The sequence below is a fragment of the Ranitomeya imitator genome, chromosome 3, assembly GCF_032444005.1.
Source record: "Ranitomeya imitator isolate aRanImi1 chromosome 3, aRanImi1.pri, whole genome shotgun sequence".
NCBI classification, from domain to species: domain Eukaryota; kingdom Metazoa; phylum Chordata; class Amphibia; order Anura; family Dendrobatidae; genus Ranitomeya; species Ranitomeya imitator.
The window spans coordinates 432,658,938-432,680,815 of NC_091284.1; the positions used below are offsets into that span (position 1 = coordinate 432,658,938).

At 41.1% G+C, this 21,878-nt stretch overlaps 1 protein-coding gene across 1 annotated transcript in view; it reads right to left on the reverse strand.

The window, feature by feature from the left end:
* Window positions 1-2,882: 2,882 nt before the first annotated feature.
* Window positions 2,883-21,878, reverse strand: part of YWHAG (tyrosine 3-monooxygenase/tryptophan 5-monooxygenase activation protein gamma) — an 89,642-nt gene continuing 70,646 nt past the window's right edge. Inside the window, exon 2 of the mRNA XM_069757293.1 lies at window positions 2,883-5,873. Within this exon, the coding sequence (XP_069613394.1) occupies window positions 5,217-5,873 (657 nt within the window). The 3' untranslated portion in view covers window positions 2,883-5,216. The remainder of the gene's footprint in view (window positions 5,874-21,878) is intronic.

Consider the following 21,878-nt stretch of genomic DNA (forward strand, 5'->3'; position numbering starts at 1 on the left):
AACAGACTTAGGTATGTGGCAGACGCAGGGGGCCATTGTTAAAATTCCAGTTGCGACTCTATGGTTGAGACGAGTATTTCACTAGATCAAACTCTTCATATACTGCAATCGCTATTGACTACGGCATTTAAGAAGGTAAACCACTGGCATTTAATCTGACTTCAGTCCCACAAGCTATAGTGAGAGTGTAGCTGTATATAAGCCAGTTCTCACTGTGGGTGGCAATGGTACAACTCATGAACCATCCGATGTAGATTACTCACTACAATGCCATCTCAAACCTGGCTAGCAAGTGCCAAACAAATTAGCAAATCTACATTTCCAGTCCATGAGAATAACAGTCTGTAGTCCACTATATGAACTTAAAGTTTTCATGGTATTCCTATTGAATGTCTATGATTTCTGTCATGTGTACATTTTAAAGTGAGAAATAAATTACTACTTCTATACATATGCCCCTACATGAAAAAAATCATGTGTGAGGCTTGTCCTATAATGGCCACAATAGAGATGTAATAACTGGTGAAAATTGCTGCGAAATTCTTGATAAAAATCAATTAGGTGAACATTTCCTACTGCACAACATAAAATTTTGATTATATTCAGGCAATGAATGTAAAATTAATAAACAACTCTAATGTCACAGAGGAATTGACAATCTATGGTAAAGGATTTTCCGCTGAACAGAACCTTCAATTTTTTCTTTAACAGATCTTGTATCTTTAGTCACATTAATAATTTAATTATGACAAAGAAAAAAGATGTAATGATCATCTGTTTCAGCACCATGGAGAGAACAGTACAATGCGCTCATTACAGTACATTGGAAGGAGCTTTTAACTATTTAAAGTTACCAACACATTCCCAATAACTAGCTACTTCTAAAGGCCCCTTCACATTAAGCGACGCTGCAGCGATACCGACAACGATCCGGATCGCTGCAGCGTCGCTGTTTGGTCGCTGGAGAACTGTCACACAGACAGCTCTCCAGTGACCAACGATCCCGAAGTCCCCGGGTAACCAGGGTAAACATCGGGTAACTAAGCGCAGGGCCGCGCTTAGTAACCCGATGTTTACCCTGGTTACCAGCGTGAAAGTAAAAAAAAACAAACACTACATACTTACCTACCGCCGTCTGTCCCCGGCGCTCCGCTTCTCTGCACTCCTCCTGTACTGGCTGTGAGCACAGCGGCCGGAAAGCAGAGCGGTGACGTCACCGCTTTGCTTTCCGGCTGACCGACGCTCACAGCCAGTACAGGAGGAGTGCAGAGCACAGCGCCGGAGACAGACAGCGGTAGGTAAGTATGTAGTGTTTGTTTTTTTTACTTTCACGCTGGTAACCAGGGTAAACATCGGGTTACTAAGCGCGGCCCTGCGCTTAGTTACCCGATGTTTACCCTGGTTACCAGTGAAGACATCGCTGGATCGGTGTCACACACGCCAATCCAGCGATGTCCACGGGAGATCCAGCGACGAAATAAAGTTCTGGACTTTCCTCAGCGACCAACGATCTCCCAGCAGGGGCCTGATCGTTGGCCGCTGTCACACATAACGATTTCCTTAACGATATCGTTGCTACGTCACAAAAAGCAACGATATCGTTAACGATATCGTTATGTGTGAAGGTACATTTAAACCGTCCAGTTAAGCATCCTGTTAGATCGCATTGAGATAACTCATGGGGTACCTTGACAGAGCAATTACCGTAACTAAAAAATGTATGCATTTTGTTATAGAACGTTACAGAAATTACCCCCCAATATAACAGCTTATATCCAATGAACTTAAAAGGGAATCGGTCACCATTTTTGGGGATTACCAGGTAAAAATATTCAATTTAGTGTCTCCTATGCATTTCACAAGTACTTTTGATACCCCTTGACTCCACACATACGATCCATAAAAGGTTTTTAAAATATAAAATTTTGTATCACCTTTTCCCCCAGATTTAAAAAAATAAATAAATAGAAGGAAAAGCCTGTGTCCTCAGAAATGTGTGATCAATCAGCACTGAAAATTAATTGAGTTGATCAGTAAATGCTGTAATGAGAAAATAAAAACCGCTTGATAGGCCTTTTATGGTTAAGGCCAAAAAAATAATAAAAAAAAAACAAAAATGATCAAAATAAATACCCCTAAATTGTATAAAAAAAAACACCAACTCATCACACAAAACAAGTGCCAACCCAACACACACAGCTAAATTGATAATAGAAATGAGTCATGTGTCTCGAAAAATTACATTTTTTGTATACTGCACGTAAAACAAAAACCCCCTAAACAGTGGTGGAATTGAAGTTTGGTTGCTCTAAATTGCAACCAGTCTTGCAAATCACAAGCCCTTATGTCTGTCTGTACAAAAATAAAGGCTATGGCTAACTGAAAAAGAAAAAATTAAAATCACAAAAATAAAAATTGGAAATGGATAAAAAAAATAAATAAATTATGCAGTGTTCAAAAGGGACACCAGGCTTAATGCTAGAGCCATGCAGGTGACTTTACAGCATCTTCATTCAGACAGCATTAGGCTGCCGTCACACTAGCAGTATTTAGTCAGTATTTTACATCAGTATTTGTAAGCCAAAACCAGGAGTGGGTAATAATTGGAGAAGTGGTGCATATGTTTCTATTATACTTTTCCTCTATTTGTTCCACTCCTGGTTTTGGCTTACAAAATACTGATGTAAAATACTGACCAAATACTGATAGTGTGACGGCAGCCTTACAATGAAAGGTGATCTCCATATATACGGCAGATAACATAGGATCCACTTTTCACAAGAGTGACTTGATCTTCTATCTCCTTGATGTTCTAATACCTGGCTTGCAGTCCTGAATCAGAACATCAAAGAGGAAGGAGAAAAAAAACGACACCACACAACTTTTAAGCAGCACCCACATCAGATTTGTAAGTTTATTTGTTCAATGTGCGACAGTTACATAATGAATCACATTCATATTCCATCACTGAGGAAAACTGCTAGAAATGGTCCATTTGCTGAAGAAATAAAAAAAAAAAAAAAATATGGGGAAAATTATGTTTGAACTAAAAGTGTTTAAAAACAAAATGAAAAAGGTAAAAATGACAATTCACTGATCAGACCTTAAATAATTCACTGCATTACGATGACAAAGAAGCACAAACAAAGGCTTATTCAAGAACAGTAATATTCCTACACATTAATAATTAGAATTTCACCATGACTAACACCAGACATTGAGGTTAGGCTAAAACTGGTGTTTATGATCCCTCCCATACCCCAACCAACCAATTTTTTATATATTTTTTTCTTTTTTCCCCTTTTTTTTTTTTTAAAGTTTTTCTTTTAAGATCAAAATTATATATTTGCATGTCACAATAGCAACATCCATTACATATCAACATTTATTACAGCTCTGTAGACCATTGTCTACCCCTTTAAACCCTCACTTTCCAATGGAGAACATCGTTTTTTGCTTCTTGAAAATAAAGGCAATAAAATTGAAGACGAGTTGGCTTGCCATAGGAATACATAACATCTACTGTATAATTTCATTTCAAGCTACGTTATAGAAATACAACACTAGCATGCACAATATTGTATTGAGATTAATGCAGCGGTAGTAATTTCATTGGAGAAACTCTTATATAGGCAAGTGCAATAAAAAAAATAAAAAATGCTGCTTCGAACCTGTTCATCATTCTTAGCTTTGGAGCCCTCTTAGGATCTTCAAGGTTTTATAGCAGCCAATAAATTAAAACTAAAATAGTTCATGTAATTCCAGTAAATTACTTCAATGCTGGACACAAATTTAATACTGATCACTGGACAGTTGTTGAATGGGGGGGGGGGGGGTTTGGGGGAGAAAAAAAATGTTCCACTTGCTGTCTTAAGAATATAGAATTCTTCTACCAATTTGCCACCAATTCAGGCTATGAACATACCAATTTAGCATCGCTATAGTAAGCAAGAAACATTCTACAATGACGACAGCTTTGTAATTACCTATGGCTTCTAGAAATTTAATGGAATCTTAAAAGAAATCTTTCTATACTGTTCCATTTATATACTTCCAAACTAGAACGTTTAGAACTTTGGTTGCACTTATCGAACCAGTCAGGAGATTAGGAATTCTCTATTGAAACATATGCCAACAGACATTTGCATGATAGCATGCACCACTTCATAGCAAGTGGAGTCACAATTTTTTAAAATTAATTTTACTATTTATGCTTTACCTTATTCCAAATTCAAATTTGAATAAGAATATTGGGCATTGACAGCGATCTTAAAAACATAATAGTATTTTATATGAATTTTCACCATTTCTTTAACTTCAGTTTACTAGCTAAACTTACACATGGTATTTGACAACATTTGTATTCCACCAATCAAAGGTTATTCGAAGTGGGAAAGAAATGAAATTGCTGAACCCAATTGCCCAAGAGAAAACATGATTACATTTGAAGGGAAGTTGTTCAAAACATTTTTACACCAAGAAACAGTACTTCATCTGTGGCAGTTTTAGAGCAATAGAATTTTATGAGGCAAAAATCCCAAATTATACTAAACTCCATTGCATCTCATGAAATGTTTTCCTTATTTTATGCAATAGCATGATTTCATATGTTAGAATAGGGAATTTATAGACTTACAAATAAGACAAACAAAATGCTAAAGTACCGGCAAGTTTTCCTGTTAAACCGTGAAATACATTAGCTTGAATACTGGCAGGCAGTGACTAAAGTATTAGGTGTATATCATGTTGTAAGTACGTGCAGTGCACGAAGAACACAACACATTAAATAAATATGCATATACTGCAGCATGAATGGCAAAACGTGCTTACAGCTAAGAATATAAATATAAAATAACTTACTGGAACCACAAAACTATTTAAAAAGGCATTCCATTCAAGTTATTCCTACTCTTAAATCTCTTTCTAAATATGTCTAGCGATAACTTAAAATTAAAAACAGCTCCACTTTTATTAACTACAGAACAGTCCATGTGCCAGTGTTTGGCTGCCATTCCATACTAGCACAGCCAGTCTAACTTTCCACTCATGGTGTTTTGGCAAAATGTCAAAGAGGCAATCAAAGACAGGTGGTAGGGTCTTTCCCTGGGGAGGTTGTCCCTTCCTTAACCCTCCCCCACCCTCAACCCCCCACTTGTGGGAAAAAAAATAAAGACTGCGGTAGTAGCATCAGCGTGCGGCTGCCAGTCCAAAAGATCTTAATTGTTGCCTTCTCCTCCATCGTCATCTTGCTGGTCACTTGTCCAGAGTGTTAGGTTGTCACGTAGGAGTTGCATGATAAGTGTAGAGTCCTTGTAGGAGTCCTCATTCAGGGTATCCAGCTCTGCAATGGCATCATCAAATGCTGTTTTGGCGAGATGGCAAGCCTGTTCTGGTGCATTTTGTATCTCATAGTAGAACACGGAGTAGTTAAGAGCCAAGCCAAGCCTAATGGGATGAGTGGGCTGCATGTGTTCCTTGCTTATCTCATGGGCTTCACTGTATGCTTTCTCTGAAGATTCAACAACTGCTGCTCTCTTTTCTCCAGTGGCTACCTCTGCTAGGTATCGATAATAATCACCCTTCATTTTCAGGTAAAACACTTTGCTTTCATACTGTGTTTCACTGCAATTTTTAATAAGGAAATTATCCAAAAGGCTTAGTACATCTTGGCATACCGCCTCCAATTCCTTTTCAATTTTTTCACGGTAGGCACGCACCATTTCAATTTTTTTCTCATTGCCATCAGCAGAGGTTTTCTGCTCTATACTACTTATTACCCTCCAGGACGATCTACGTGCTCCAACAACATTCTTGTATGCAACAGACAACAAGTTTCTTTCTTCATTTGAGAGGGGTTCATTTAATTCCGTTACCTGGTAAAAGAAGAAAATACATCATTTAGAATATAAACTGAAAACTGTACTGATTAGCTTGTAACTCTTCCCTATGAAATTTAGACATTTTCAACAATTACAACAGTCTGAGAAGAAAAAAAGCTAAGAGTTTGCGCACACCAGCAACCCAAGAAACAATTATGTTTGCATTTAAACTATCATTAATGAGAATGTTTATCACTTCTTTATTCTAGAAGAGAAATTGCACACAGGTATGCTGCCATTCATGCAGCATGATATTTACAGAGACCCTTATAAAAGGGAACTTCACACTCGATGGTTTGGACAGTATCAAACGGCAGATTTAAGTTATTTTTCTCTTAACATTCTGGCATTTCAGAAAAAAAAAAAAAAAAAAAACAGCAGGGAACTATAGACTAGTCCAGTGAGGCCTCTGGCTGGCTTCTCTCTGCATTGTGTCTTTTCCATGTGTGTGCATAGGGAGTGACCTGTCTCACCTGGAGCAGCATAAAGGAGGTAAGTGGGGAATAGATGATGTCGTCATGGGGCTCAACTGGATTAGTTTAGTCTCCAACCAGCTTTTCAAACTAATGAGTAGAATCATTAGAACCGATGTTGTACACTCTAGTCTTAATGAAGTGGTGTGGTAGGGTAAAAAGCAGCAAAATTTATTAAAAAGGTGAACACCAACTAATGAATTTGGTACATCTCCGTGGCATGCGCCTCACAAAAAAGGCTATAGAGTAATAGCCGTAGGCACAGCTTATGTCAGTGGTGCTCAAGTAGGCGCCCAAACCATATAGTGTAGAAGATAGACTTGGCACACACTTAGTGGGATGCAGTGAAAATTTAATAAGGAGAGTACATACAGTAGACGTTTCGGTCAAACATAGACCTTCATCAATGTACTATAACAGGAAAAAAAAAAATAATACATACAACAAAATCAAAATAAGGTATTTACAATATGAGTCCATAGGTGGGTCAAAGATAGGCGGGTATATACATGTAATTACATGTATATACCCACCTATCTTTGACCCACCTATGGACTCATATTGTAAATACCTTATTTTGATTTTGTTGTATGTATTATTTTTTTTCCTGTTATAGTACATTGATGAAGGTCACAAAAAAGGCTAATCCAGCCAGAGCCCAAAGTAACATTTCAAAACTATTGAAAATTATATTAATAAAATAGGATACATGGGGATAGGGAAGAACTCCATATTATTGAATTACTAAACAAGCTTGAGGAAACAATAGTTGGAATAAAAGGGAAAAGAAAAAGGGGGAAAACTACCGTATATACTCGAGTATAAGCCGACCCCCCTAATTCTGACACAAAAAACTGGGAAAACTTAATGACTCGAGTATAAGCCTAGGGTGGGAAATGCAGCAGATACCAGTAAATGTCAAAAGTAAAAATAGATCCTAATAAAAGTAAAATTAATGGAGACATCAGTAGGTTAAGTGTTTTTTTTAATATACATATTGAATCAGGAGCCCCATATAATGCTCCATAAAGTTTATGGTGGCCCCATAAGTTGCTCCATAAAGATATTTGCCCCATATAGTGCTGCACAAACGTTATGGCCCCATAAGATGCTCTATACAGACACTTGCCCCATGTCGTGCTGCACAAACGTTAAGGCCCCATAGGATGCTCCATACAGACACTTGCCCCATTTGCTGTTGCTGCGATTAAAAAAATAAAAAAAATCAAAAAAAAAAAATCACATACTCACCTCTCTGTCACTCAGGCCCCCGGCACTTTCAATATTCACCTGACTTCGTTCCGGCGCCGCTCCAGCTTCAGCACTGATGTTGAGGCAGAGGGCGCGCACTAACCACGTCACCGCGTCCTCTGACCCGAGCGTCACTGCAGAAGACGCTGAAGAGACAGAGCGGCGGCTGGAATGAGGAGCAGGTGAATATCGCGCAGCGCTCCCCTCCCCGTTATACTTACCTGCTCCTGGCGCTGTGCAGTCCCTGCTTCCCCGGCGCTGCTGCTTCTTCCTCTACTGAGCGGTCACCGTTACCTCTCATTACAGTAATGAATATGCGGCTCCACCCTTATGGGAGGTGGAGCCACATATTCATTACTGTAATGAGCGGTACCATCTGACCGCTCAGTACAGGAAGAAGCTGACGGCGCCGGGGAAAAGACGTGCAGGGACCGCGCCAGGAGCAGGTGAGTATAATTAGACAGCCCCGCTCCCCCTCCCCTGCCGACCCCTGGGTATGACTCGAGTATAAGCCGAGAGGGGGACTTTCAGTCCCCCAAAATGGGCTGAAAATCTCGGCTTATACTCAAGTATATACGGTACTTAACAGTGTTTATAAACCTTATAATGCGGTTAACAATTACAGTAGTTTCTTAAAGAAAATTTAAATGATTTTACAAATATTTGCATATTAAAAGGAGAGAAAACCTTATCGCACTTCAGGGAACAAAGTTATTCCAGAATTCCCATCTCTTAAGGTAGATTGCAAAGTAGTTGTTGGCATTCGCATGGGCTTTTTCATAGGAATTGTGGAGTGACATTTTATCCACAATGTCTTGAATAACCAGGAAAGATTCTTCTTTCCATAAAGCCCCAATTGCATTTTCAGTAAGTAAAAATAGATGAATCACTAGGGCTTTATGTTGTGATTGAATTTCTTCTAATTCCAGTGATTAATTAACTCATTTACCACACAAAAAATGGCATTATTAATGTGGATATTTCTTTCCATAGAGGAATAATCTTAGGACATTCCCAGAAGGTATGTATCAGATCACCAGTGTAGCTGCAGTCTCTCCAGCATTCAGTTGATACACCTGGAAATATCCTAGCTAATTTTGCTGCTGGGATGTAGCACCACCTGGATACTATGTTGTAATAAGATTCGTGTAGTGAGGCACAAATGTTAGATGAGTAAGTATTTTTTAGGGCTGATTGCCATTGCTCACAGGTGACTGATATTTTAAGATCTTTTTCCCCCAATTTATGGCTGTTTTTTCAAACATTAGGTCCAAGCTAAGGGCTTCATATATGCTTTTAGATTTTCTGTAAATTTTATTATTTGGGTTACATATTAATTGACTTGTGAATTCTGTTACTAGTGATTTTTTTCTTTAGTAGATGTAAAATGTATGGTTGTATTAGAGCTAGATATTTGAAGTCTTGGTTGCAAAAGTCATGTTCTTATATTAATTTTTTTTTTGTTGTTTTAAACGTCTTGCCGTTATGCAAGTTTTTAATTTTGTAAGTTTTTTGTTTTTCCATGAATATGAAGTTCATTCCCCTAATATCAGGCTAAAAAATTTTAAGGATACATTCTTAACTTTGTCAAACCTTTCACTCCTTTCCCTATAAGTATTTGCCAAGTATTTCCATGCCGTAAGGATAGCTAGTAAAGTAAGATGAGACGATCACCGAATCAGGGTAAAGTAAATCAACTTAGATAGGGGGGAGTGTTATTTTGGCTCACTTTGATTTCGACCCATAGTGGAACATAACTCTCTTTGATCCAATTGATGGATTATTTGAACAAATTTGTGTAGTAGTCGTTGATCAAATTTGGAAGGGATAGTCCTCCAATTAATTTATTTTTAACTAGAGTTTTATTGGAGATTCTAACCTTTTTCGGTTCCACAGGAAGCTATTTAGTTGTGTTTGTAGTTTTCTTATGAATTTTGGAGGGATAATCAGCGGAATGGCTCTAAATATATAGAGTATTATTGGAAGAGTAAATAGCTTGAAAGTGACAATTTTTCCTGCCCAGGAGATTTCATGCTTGGAAAAGTTTTTTAGCTCTATTTGAGTATCCTTTATAATTTCAGTCAAATTTAATTCAATTGTTTTCGTTTCTAGCCAAAATAGTTCTCATGCTTCGCACCGACGAGGGCCAACAACGCGAAACACCGTGTCTGCGAATTGAGATACTGATTTGGCTTTTATCCCAAGTTATATTGCACGACTCGTTAAAGGGTTGATTGTGACTTGTAGGATCGCTACTTCCAACAGGTGGCGCTATAGAGTTTAAGTCCTCTTTCTCTGAAGAGGCAATATGCATATCTAGCAAGATAAATGCACAAATAAGTAATGTCATCTTTTTCCCAATCAAATGCAGAAAAGCTTTTAATTTCATAAATTGTGGAATCATCTATGAAAGTCTAATATTTTTGATTTCTCGACGTTAACTTTATAATAGGAGACATGAGAATTCTTTTAGAACTTGTATGGTTTCATTGATGGAATGGGAGGGGTTGGATAGACTAAGTATGATGTGGTCAGCAAACAAGCCTATTTTATATGCTTTTGAACCTACCGTATATACTAGAGTATAAGCCGACCCGAATATAAGCCGACCTCCCTAATTTTGCCACAAAAAAACTGGGAAAACTTAATGACTCGAGTATAAGCCTAGGGTGAGAAATGCAGCAGCTACCGGTAAATGTCAAAAGTAAAAATGGATAACAATAAAAGTAAAATTCATTGAGACATTAGTAGGTTAAGTGTTTTTGAATATCCATATTGAATCAGGAGCCCCATATAATGCTCCATAAAGTTTATGATGGGCCCCATAAGATGCTCCATATTAAAATATGCCCCATATAATCCTGCATAAAGGTTAATAATGACCCCATAAGATGCTCCATAGACACATTTGCCCCATATAGTGATGCACAAAGGTTGATCACGGCCCCATACAGACACTAGCCCCATATAGTGCTGCAGAAACGTTATGACCCCATATAGTGCCGCACAAACGTTATGGCCCCATAGATGCACCATACAGACACTTGCCCCATTAGCAGTTGCTGCGATAAAAAAAAATAATAAAAAAAAAAAATCACATACTCACCTGTTGCTCAGGCCCCGACACTTTCAATATTCACCTGCTCCTCGTTCCGGCGCCGCTCCATCTTCAGCGCCTCCTGCACTGACGTTCAGGCAGAGGGCGCGCACTAACCACGTCACCGCGCCCTCTGACCTGCGTGTCACTGCTGAAGACGGAGCGGCGCCGGAACGAGGAGCAGGTGAATATTGCGCTGCGCAGCGCTCCCTCCCCGTTATACTCCCCTGCTCCTGGCGCGGTCCCTGCACGTCTGGTCCCTGGCGCCGACAGCTTCTTCCTGTACTGGGCGGTCACAGTTACCACTCATTACAGTAATGAATATGCGGCTTCACCTCTATGGGAGGTGGAGCAGCATATTCATTACTGTAATGAGTGGTACCATGTGAACTCTCAGTACAGGAAGAAGCTGTCAGCGCCGGGGAAAAGACGTACAGGGACCACACCAGGAGCAGGTGAGTATAATTTGTCGGCCTTCCACAAAGCCCAATTGGTCTCTGAGAATGATATCTGGTAATAGGTTTCCTTAGCCTATTTGCGATAACTTTAGCGTATATTTTCACATCAGTATTAATTAACGATATATGTCTATAGTTTTTCCCCAGTTCTAGGTCCCCCTTGGGTTTCAGGATTTAAGTTATAGTAGGGAATTTTTTTTTTTAGGTTTTTAACCCCTTTACCCCCAAGGGTGGTTTGCACGTTAATGACCGGGCCAATTTTTACAATTCTGACCACTGTCCCTTTATGAGGTTATAACTCTGGAACGCTTCAACGGATCCCAGTGAATCTGACATTGTTTTCTCGTGACATATTGTACTTCATGACAATGGTAAAAATTCTTTGATAGTACCTGCGTTTATTTGTGAAAAAAACGGAAATTTGGCAAAAATTATGAAAATTTCGCAATTTTCCAACTTTGAATTTTTATGCAATTAAATCACAGAGATATGTCACACAAAATACTTAATAAGTAACATTTCCCACATGTCTACTTTACATCAGCACAATTTTGGAACCAAAATTTTTTTTTGTTAGGGAGTTATAAGGGTGAAAAGTTGACCAGCAATTTCTCATTTCTACAACACCATTTTTTTTTTAGGGACCACATCTCATTTGAAGTCATTTTGAGGGGTCTATATGATAGAAAATACCCAAGTGTGACACCATTCTAAAAACTACACCCCTCAAGGTGCTTAAAACCACATTCAAGAAGTTTATTAACCCTTCTGGTGCTTCACAGGAATTTTTTGAATGTTTAAATAAAAATGAACATTTAACTTTTTTTCACAAAAAATTTAATTCAGCTCCAATTTGTTTTATTTTACCAAGGGTAACAGGAGAAAATGGACCACAATCATTGTTGTACAATTTGTCCTGAGTACGCCAATACCCCACATGTGGGGGTAAACCACTGTTTGGGCGCATGGCACAGCTCGGAAGCGAAGGAGCGCCATTTGACTTTTCAATGCAAAATTGACTGGAATTGAGATGGGACGCCATGTTTCGTTTGGAGAGCCCCTGATGTGGCTAAACATTGAAACCCCCCACAAGTGACACCATTTTGGAAAGTAGACCCCCTAAGGAACTTATCTAGAGGTGTGGTGAGCTCTTTCACCCACCAAGTGCTTCACAGAAGTTTATAATGTAGAACCGTAAAAATAAAAAATCATATTTTTTCACAAAAATTATCTTTTCGCCCCCAATTTTTTATTTTTCCAAGGGTAAGAGAAGAAATTGGACCCCAATAGTTGTTGTACAATTTGTCCTGAGTAAGCTGATATCCCATATGTGGGGGTAAACCACTGTTTGGGCGGATGGGAGAGCTCGGAAGGGAAGGAGCGCCGTTTGACTTTTCAATGCAAAATTGACAGGAATTGAGATGGGATGCCATGTTGCGTTTGGAAAGCCACTGATGTGCCTAAACATTGAAACCCCCCACAAGTGACACCATTTTGGAAAGTAGACCCCCTAAGGAACTTATCTAGAGGTGTGGTGAGCACTTTGACCCACCCAGTGCTTCACAGAAGTTTATAATGCAGAACCGTAAAAATAAAAAAATCATATTTTTTCACAAAAATTATCTTTTCGCCCCCAATTTTTTATTTTTCCAAGGGTAAGAGAAGAAATTGGACCCCAATAGTTGTTGTACAATTTGTCCTGAGTAAGCTGATATCCCATATGTGGGGGTAAACCACTGTTTGGGCGGATGGGAGAGCTCGGAAGGGAAGGAGCGCCGTTTGACTTTTCAATGCAAAATTGACAGGAATTGAGATGGGATGCCATGTTGCGTTTGGAAAGCCACTGATGTGCCTAAACATTGAAACCCCCCACAAGTGACACCATTTTGGAAAGTAGACCCCCTAAGGAACTTATCTAGAGGTGTGGTGAGCACTTTGACCCACCCAGTGCTTCACAGAAGTTTATAATGCAGAACCGTAAAAATAAAAAAATCATATTTTTTCACAAAAATTATCTTTTCGCCCCCAATTTTTTATTTTTCCAAGGGTAAGAGAAGAAATTGGACCCCAAAAGTTGTTGTACAATTTGTCCTGAGTGCGCTGATACCCCATATGTGGGGGTAAACCACTGTTTGGGCGGATGGGAGAGCTCGGAAAGGAAGGAGCGCCGTTTGACTTTTCAATGCAAAATTGACAGGAATTGAGATGAGACGCCATGTTGCGTTTGCAGAGCCCCTAATGTACCTAAATAGTAGAAACCACTCACAAGTGACACCATTTTGGAAAGTAGACCCCCTAAGGAACTTATCTAGATGTGTGGTGAGCGCTTTGACCCACCAAGGGCTTCACAGAGGTTTATAATGGAGAGCCGTAAAAATAAAACAAAATTTTTTTCCCACAAAAATTATTTTTTAGCCCCCAGTTTTGTATTTTCCCGAGGGTAACAGGAGAAATTGGACCCAAAAATGTGTTGTCCAATTTGTCCTGAGTGCGCTGATACCCCATATGTGGGGGGAAACCACTGTTTGGGCGCATGGGAGGGCTCGGAAGGGAAGGAGTGCCATTTGAATGCAGACTTAGATGGAATGGTCTGCAGGCGTCACATTGCGTTTGCAGAGCCCCTAATGTACCTAAACAGTAGAAACCCCCCACAAGTGACACCATTTTGGAAAGTAGACCCCCTAAGGAACTTATCTAGATGTGTGGTGAGCGCTTTGACCCACCAAGGGCTTCACAGAGGTTTATAATGGAGAGCCGTAAAAATAAAACAAAATTTTTTTCCCACAAAAATTATTTTTTAGCCCCCAGTTTTGTATTTTCCCGAGGGTAACAGGAGAAATTGGACCCAAAAATGTGTTGTCCAATTTGTCCTGAGTGCGCTGATACCCCATATGTGGGGGGAAACCACTGTTTGGGCGCATGGGAGGGCTCGGAAGGGAAGGAGTGCCATTTGAATGCAGACTTAGATGGAATGGTCTGCAGGCGTCACATTGCGTTTGCAGAGCCCCTAATGTACCTAAACAGTAGAAACCCCCCACAAGTGACACCATTTTGGAAAGTAGACCCCCTAAGGAACTTATCTAGATGTGTGGTGAGCGCTTTGACCCACCAAGGGCTTCACAGAGGTTTATAATGGAGAGCCGTAAAAATAAAACAAAATTTTTTTCCCACAAAAATTATTTTTTAGCCCCCAGTTTTGTATTTTCCCGAGGGTAACAGGAGAAATTGGACCCAAAAATGTGTTGTCCAATTTGTCCTGAGTGCGCTGATACCCCATATGTGGGGGGAAACCACTGTTTGGGCGCATGGGAGGGCTCGGAAGGGAAGGAGTGCCATTTGAATGCAGACTTAGATGGAATGGTCTGCAGGCGTCACATTGCGTTTGCAGAGCCCCTAATGTACCTAAACAGTAGAAACCCCCCACAAGTGACCCCATATTGGAAACTAGACCCCCCCGGGAACTTATCTAGATGTGTTGTGAGAACTTTGAACCCCAAGTGTTTCACTACAGTTTATAACGCAGAGCCGTAAAAATAAAAAATCTTTTTTTTCCCACAAAAATTATTTTTTAGCCCCCAGTTTTGTATTTTCCCAAGGGTAACAGGAGAAATTGGACCCCAACAGTTGTTGTCCTATTTGTCCTGAGTACGCTGATACCCCATATGTTGGGGTAAACCCCTGTTTGGGCACACGGGTGAGCTCGGAAGGAAAGAAGCACTGTTTTACTTTTTCAACGCAGAATTGGCTGGAATTGAGATCGGACGCCATGTCGCTTTTGGAGAGCCCCTGATGTGCCTAAACAGTGGAAACCCCCCAATTATAACTGAAACCCTAATCCAAACACTCCCCTAACCCTAATTCCAACGGTAACCCTAACCACACCTCTAACCCTGACACACCCCTAACCCTAATCCCAACCCTATTCCCAACTGTAAATGTAATCTAAACCCTAACTGTAACTTTAGCCCCAACCCTAACTGTAGCCCTAACCCTAGCCCTAACCCTAGCCCTAACCCTAGCCCCAACCCTAGCCCTAACCCTAACCCTAGCCCTAACCCTAGCCCTAACCCTAGCCCTAACCCTAGCCCTAACCCTAGCCCTAACCCTAACCCTAACCCTAGCCCTAACCCTAGCCCTAACCCTAGCCCTAACCCTAGCCCTAACCCTAGCCCTAGCCCTAACCCTAGCCCTAACCCTAGCCCTAACCCTAACCCTAACACTAGCCCTAACCCTAGCCCTAACCCTAGCCCTAACGGGAAAATGGAAATAAATACATTTTTTTATTTTTCCCTAACTAAGGGGGTGATGAAGGGGGGTTTGATTTACTTTTATAGCGGGTTTTTTAGCGGATTTTTATGATTGGCAGCCGTCACACACTGAAAGACGCTTTTTATTGCAAAAAATATTTTTTGCGTTACCACATTTTGAGAGCTATAATTTTTCCATATTTTGGTCCACACAGTCATGTGAGGTCTTGTTTTTTGCACGACGAGTTGACGTTTTTATTGGTAACATTTTCGGGCACGTGACATTTTTTGATCGCTTTTTATTCCGATTTTTGTGAGACAGAATGACCAAAAACCAGCTATTCATGAATTTCTTTTGGGGGAGGCGTTTATACCGTTCCGCGTTTGGTAAAATTGATAAAGCAGTTTTATTCTTCGGGTCAGTACGATTACAGCGACATCTCATTTATATCATTTTTTTATGTTTTGGCGCTTTTATACGATAAAAACTATTTTATAGAAAAAATAATTATTTTGGCATCGCTTTATTCTCAGGACTATAACTTTTTCATTTTTTTGCTGATGATGCTGTATGGTGGCTCGTTTTTTGCGGGACAAGATGACGCTTTCAGCGGTACCATGGTTATTTATATCTGTCTTTTTGATCACGTGTTATTCCACTTTTTGTTCGGCGGTATGATAATAAAGCGTCGTTTTTTGCCTCGTTTTTTTTTTTTTTTTTCTTACGGTGTTTACTGAAGGGGTTAACTAGTGTACCAGTTTTATAGGGCGAGTCGATACGGACGCGGCGATACTAAATATGTGTACTTTTATTGTTTTTTTTTTTTTTTATTTAGATGAAGAAATGTATTTATGGGAATATTTTTTTTTTTTTTTTCATTATTTAGGAATATTTTTTTTTAATTTTTTTTACACACTTGGAAATTTTTTTTTTTACTTTTTTACTTTGTCCCAGGGGGGGACATCACAGATCAGTGATCTGACAGTTTGCACAGCACTCTGTCAGATCACTGATCTGACATGCAGCGCTGCAGCCTTCACAGTGCCTGCTCTGAGCAGGCTTCTGTGAAGACACCTCCCTCCCTGCAGGACCCGGATCCGCGGCCATCTTGGATCCGGGACCTGGAGCAGGGAGGGAGGGCGGCAAGACCCTCGCAGCAACGTGATCACATCGCGTTGCTGCGGGGGGCTCAGGGAAGCCCGCAGGGAGCCCCCTCCCTGCGCGGTGCTTCCCTGCACCGCCGGCACATCGCGATCATCTTTGATCGCGGTGTGCCGGGGGTTAATGTGCCGGGGGCGGTCCGTGACCGCTCCTGGCACATAGTGCCGGATGTCAGCTGCGATAGGCAGCTGACACCCGGCCGCGATCGGCGCCGCTCCCCCCGTGAGCGCTGCCGATCGCATATGACGTACTATTGCGTCCTTGGGAAGTAGGGCCCACCCCCCATGGACGCAATAGTACGTCTGATGGCAGAAAGGGGTTAATAATTTCCATAGTTTGTTTCGTTTATGGGAGAGATCAGTGAAAATAAATGTTGGTCAGAGATTGTAGGCAAGTTTAATCGAGACAAAAAACTATTAATAGCCTGCCTGCTGGGTTGTTGGGTTCCATCTTCAAATTTGAGGTTGTAAAGGGATGTGCAATATTCTGCAAACATGTCTACTATGTCTTTAGGGTGTTGTGTTTAATTTTGTTTATTCTGTTTTTAACTTTAATTGCTTTAAATTGGGCCATTAATCTTGTCGGTTTGTTAGATTTAATTATTTTAGCATATTTTTCATACTCGCCAAACAGTTGTTCTAAGTTCTCAGTTTAAGAATTTCAATGTGAATAGCAGTTGAGGGAGTATAGAACTTGTTGGTGATCTTTATTTTTGAGATCCATTTGTAGTTTACTAATTTTCTCCTTGTTTTGCTTTTTGTTTATAGATGCTATATGTATTATGAAACTTCTAATTACCGCCTTATGGGCGTTTCATAATGTAAATTGGCATATATTTTCTGTTTTGTTTCCTCTGAAGTAGCTGGATATAGCTTTTCACTTTTTTTAAATTTAGGGGATTGTAATAAAATGGAGTTACACTTCCAGAGAGAAAGAATGAGCCGATCTTCCCAGCAAAATTTCGCCTACAATAGGGGAGAAAGTAACATTTCTAATTAAAATGGAGCAACTTTTGATGAAATTGTCGAGCGTCACTAAGCCCTAGCTATGCTTCAGCCACTTTGGGAAAGCTGATCTGGACTAGCGTGAAAATGACAAGTATCACAAATGTTTTGGGTATCTGACATTCCAAACTGTTTTACACCAGAAAATTACTGTAACCACTTTGTTTCAGAAAAAAAATTTAAAGGCCTACTTAGAGCATTTCAGATTAAAAACATACCTATTCTGCAATTGTGCATCCAGGCTCTGATAGGCAGCATAAATCAACTGACAGGTTCCACTTAAAAAGTAATCGTTGCATTAATTTTTATTTAAATCGTACACATGAAAATAAGCAACCTCGTAATATATCTCAGAAATGTACTTTCTCTTCCTAGACCGATCATTCACAAATCTATAAACTGCACTCGGTGAGGACAGACTTTCCCATACTGAGATAGGAGATGGCAGCTGCTGAATGATCGATCGATCGATCAAGTCCTGAGGGAGAAAGAAGCAGATTTCGCTGACAAAATATATTAAAAAGTTGATTTTCAAATGTACTGTGGATATATGAAACTAAAAACAGTCATGCTTTATGTGGGGAGGCCAACCCCTTCACGACCTATGACATACACAAGTCATAGATCCTGTCCTTGCACCCTTAGGAGGGCTCTAGCACTGAGCCCGCATGTTTTCTGGCACATGTCAGCTGATTTCTTCAGCTGACAAGTGCCCCTAACAGCCATGGGTGAAATTGCGATCCACTTGCAGCTGTTATCATGTTGAATGCCGCTGTCAATCTCTGACAGCGGCATTTTACATGATAGCGCTGGAAGCGCATCACAAACACCCGCCCATAGGCACCCATGTCACATGATCATGGGTCGATAATCGGTTGTCATTAGTGATGAGCGAGTATACTCGTTACTCGGGTTTTCCCGAGAATGCTCGGGTGGTCTCCGAGTATTTGTAACTGCTCAGCCAGGCTGAGTACGTGTCGGGGTTGCCTGGTTGCTAGGGAATCCCCACATGTAATTAAGCCGTCTAGTAGCTGCAAATCATGCAGCTGCGGCAAGAAAAACTAAATCTCCGAGCAGTCACAAATACTCGGAGACCACCTGAGAGTGCTCAGGAAAACCCGAGCAACGAGTATATTTGCTCATCACTAGTTGTCATAACAACCAGAGTTCTGCAGGAGACCCATGTGGTTGTCATTGCCGGATTGCTATGAGCGCCGCCCTGTGGCTTTAGCTACACATAGCAGGGCTATAAGTATAAGCCGAGGCAACTAATTTTTCCACGAAAAACTGGGTAAGCTTATTGACTTGCGTATAAGCCAGGTATTCCTGTCCTGCTATATGTGGCTCCTTCGGTCCCGCATGGCTCACACCCCAGTCCTATTTGCCCTCCTTGCACCATCTCCATTGTCCCAGCGTAGCAGCTCATGTGCTGAGCGGTCACATGGTACTGCTCATTAAGGCAATGAATATGCGCTCCACGCCTATGGTGGAGGAGAGGTGTGCATATTCATTACCTTAATGAGAGGTACCATGTGACCGCTCAGCACAGGGGAAAAGCTGCCAGCACCCGGACAGAGTTGCAGGGACTGAGATGTAGCGACGGGGAGGGCGAATATGATGTCTTCTTGAAACTGGTGGAGCCATCACTGTGCCACAGCCGCCGGCTGCTGCCGCTGCTCCCCCTCCAGCTTTCTAGACAATGACTTGTGTATAAACGGAGGGGGGCGTTTTCAGCACAAAAAATGTGCTGAAAATCTCAGCTTATACACGGAAAATGTATATTTTATACATACATATACACATCTATATATAGTATTTTTCAGATTATAAGACGCACTTTTTTCCCCAAAATATTTCTGGGGGAGAAATGTGGGCGCGTCTTATAATGCAGATATATCTAACCAGTACAGTTGCTGCAGGCCGCAGGCTGGGATGAGTGGGTGCCAGAAGGTGCTGCGGGGGGCTCTGCCGACATTTTGTGAAAGGCCAGAGCCCCTGCAGTTTAACTGTTTCCTGTGCGGCGGACTCTGGGGAAAAAGGCCGCCGGGGGGGCGGCACATGTGCAGGTGGAGATCTCGGCACAGAGATGTCATCTTCCGAGATCTTGGTGCCGAGATCTCATCTGTGCATGCGCCGCCCCCCGGCGGCCATTTTCCCGGAGCCCACGGTACAGGAAACCATGGAACTGCGGGGCCTCTGGCCTTTCACAAAATGTCAGCAGAGCCCATGCAGCACCGTGCACCCGCACAGCGGTACGCCAAACATCAGAACACCCCCTCATCCCAGCCTGCGGCATGCACCATCACCCCACTCCTGCCTCCTCCAGCAGCAACCCTGGGACCCCACCTCACCGCAGCCAACACCCCGGTAAGCAGTAAGACGCACCACCATTGTATTTAACTTTTTTTCTTATTTTTCTCCTCAAAATTTCAGGTGCATCTTATTATCCGAAAAATAAAAATTAAATCTAAATAAAAAAAAATATATATATATATATATACATACATACATACGTGTATATGTGTGTGTGTGTATATATATATATATATATATATATATATATAATCAGAGAAAAGAAAAGGAGCGCACTCACTGGTCATCCGGTGCAGGTAACTTTATTCAAACGTTGAAGCACCAGCCAGGCGCGAAACGGCCGTCGTCTAGCTTCGCCGCACTCTTTGTATAGCACCCCCGGTCGTGAAGATGTATCTCACAGCGTTTGAATAAAGTTACCTGCAGCGGATGACCAGTGAGTGCGCTCCTTTTCTTTTCTCTGGGATTTACACGTGGATTTTGTCCAGCGGAGCACAGCACCCAGGATCATATACCTTGGCCGACAGGACACAGGTGAGCGGTTCCCACTATATTCTTATAGGCGGTAGTGCTGTCCGGCTGTTCTCTTCACGTGTGTGTGTGTGTGTGTGTGTGTGTGTGTGTGTGTGTGTGTGTGTGTGTGTGTGTGTATATATATATATATAAAAATGAAAAATAAGAAAAGCAGCACAAAAAATAAGAAAAAAGTGGACTTGATTGCCTGAACGGCGTGGCAACGTTTCGGATACAACAATCCTTTTTCAAGCCTTGGCAATAAAGTCCACTTATTTCTTATTTTTTGTGCTGCTTTTCTTATTTTTTTCATATTGTTGGAAGCCATTGGATCACTGGCTGGGAAAGCTTTGCACTGCATTAAGGTATTCTGTAGATGCTGTTCCAATTTATATATATATATATATATATATATATTTTTTTTTAGATGGTGGCCCGATTCTAACGCGTCGGTATTCTAGAATATGCATGTCCACGTTGTATATTGCACAGCCACGCCGCATATTGCACAGCGACAGAGTATACAGCACAGAGCCATGTAGTATACAGACTTAAAAAAATAAATATACTCACCCTCTGTTGAAGTCCTGGCCCTGTGTGCGGTGAACCCGGCAGCTTCCGGTCCCAGGGTTGGTATGGGCGCAGGACCTGTGATGATGTCGCGGTCACATGACCGTGACGTCATGGCAGGTCCTTGTCGTATACCATCTTTGCCACCGGAACCTGCTGCTTGCATGGACTTGTCACCGGAGCGTCACGAGGAGCGGGAAAGGCGCTGGAATGTGAGTATATGATGATTTTTTATTTTTTGTTTTATTTTTAACCTTAGATCTTTTTACTATTGAGGCTGCATAGGCAGCATTAATAGTAAAAATAAGTTGGTCACATAGGGTTAATAGCAGCGTTAATGGAGTGCGTTACACTGCGGCATAACGCGGTCCATTAGTGCTGCCATTAACCCTGCGTGAGTGCTGACTGGAGGGGAGTATGGAGCGGCCATGTTGCCACCAGACTGCGCCCGTCGCTGATTGGTCGTGGGCGTTTTGCCACGACCAATCAGAGACTTGGATTCCATGACAGACAGAGGCCGCGACCAATGCATATCCGTGACAGACAGAAGGACGGAAGTGACCCTTAGACAATTATATAGTAGATATATACATATTATATACACACACACACATATATTCTATATAATTATTATTATTTATTTATATAGCACCATTGATTCCATGGTGCTGTACATGAGAAGGGGTTACATACAAGTTACAAATATCACATACAGTAAACAAACTAACAATGACGGACTGATACAGAGGGGCGAGGACCCTGCCCTTGCGGGCTTACATTCTACAGGAATATAATAAATATTATACATAATTATAATATACAGTCATGGCCAAAAGTATTAACACCCCTGCAATTCTGTCAGATAATACTCAGTTTCTTCCTGAAAATGATTGCAATCTCAAATTCTTTGG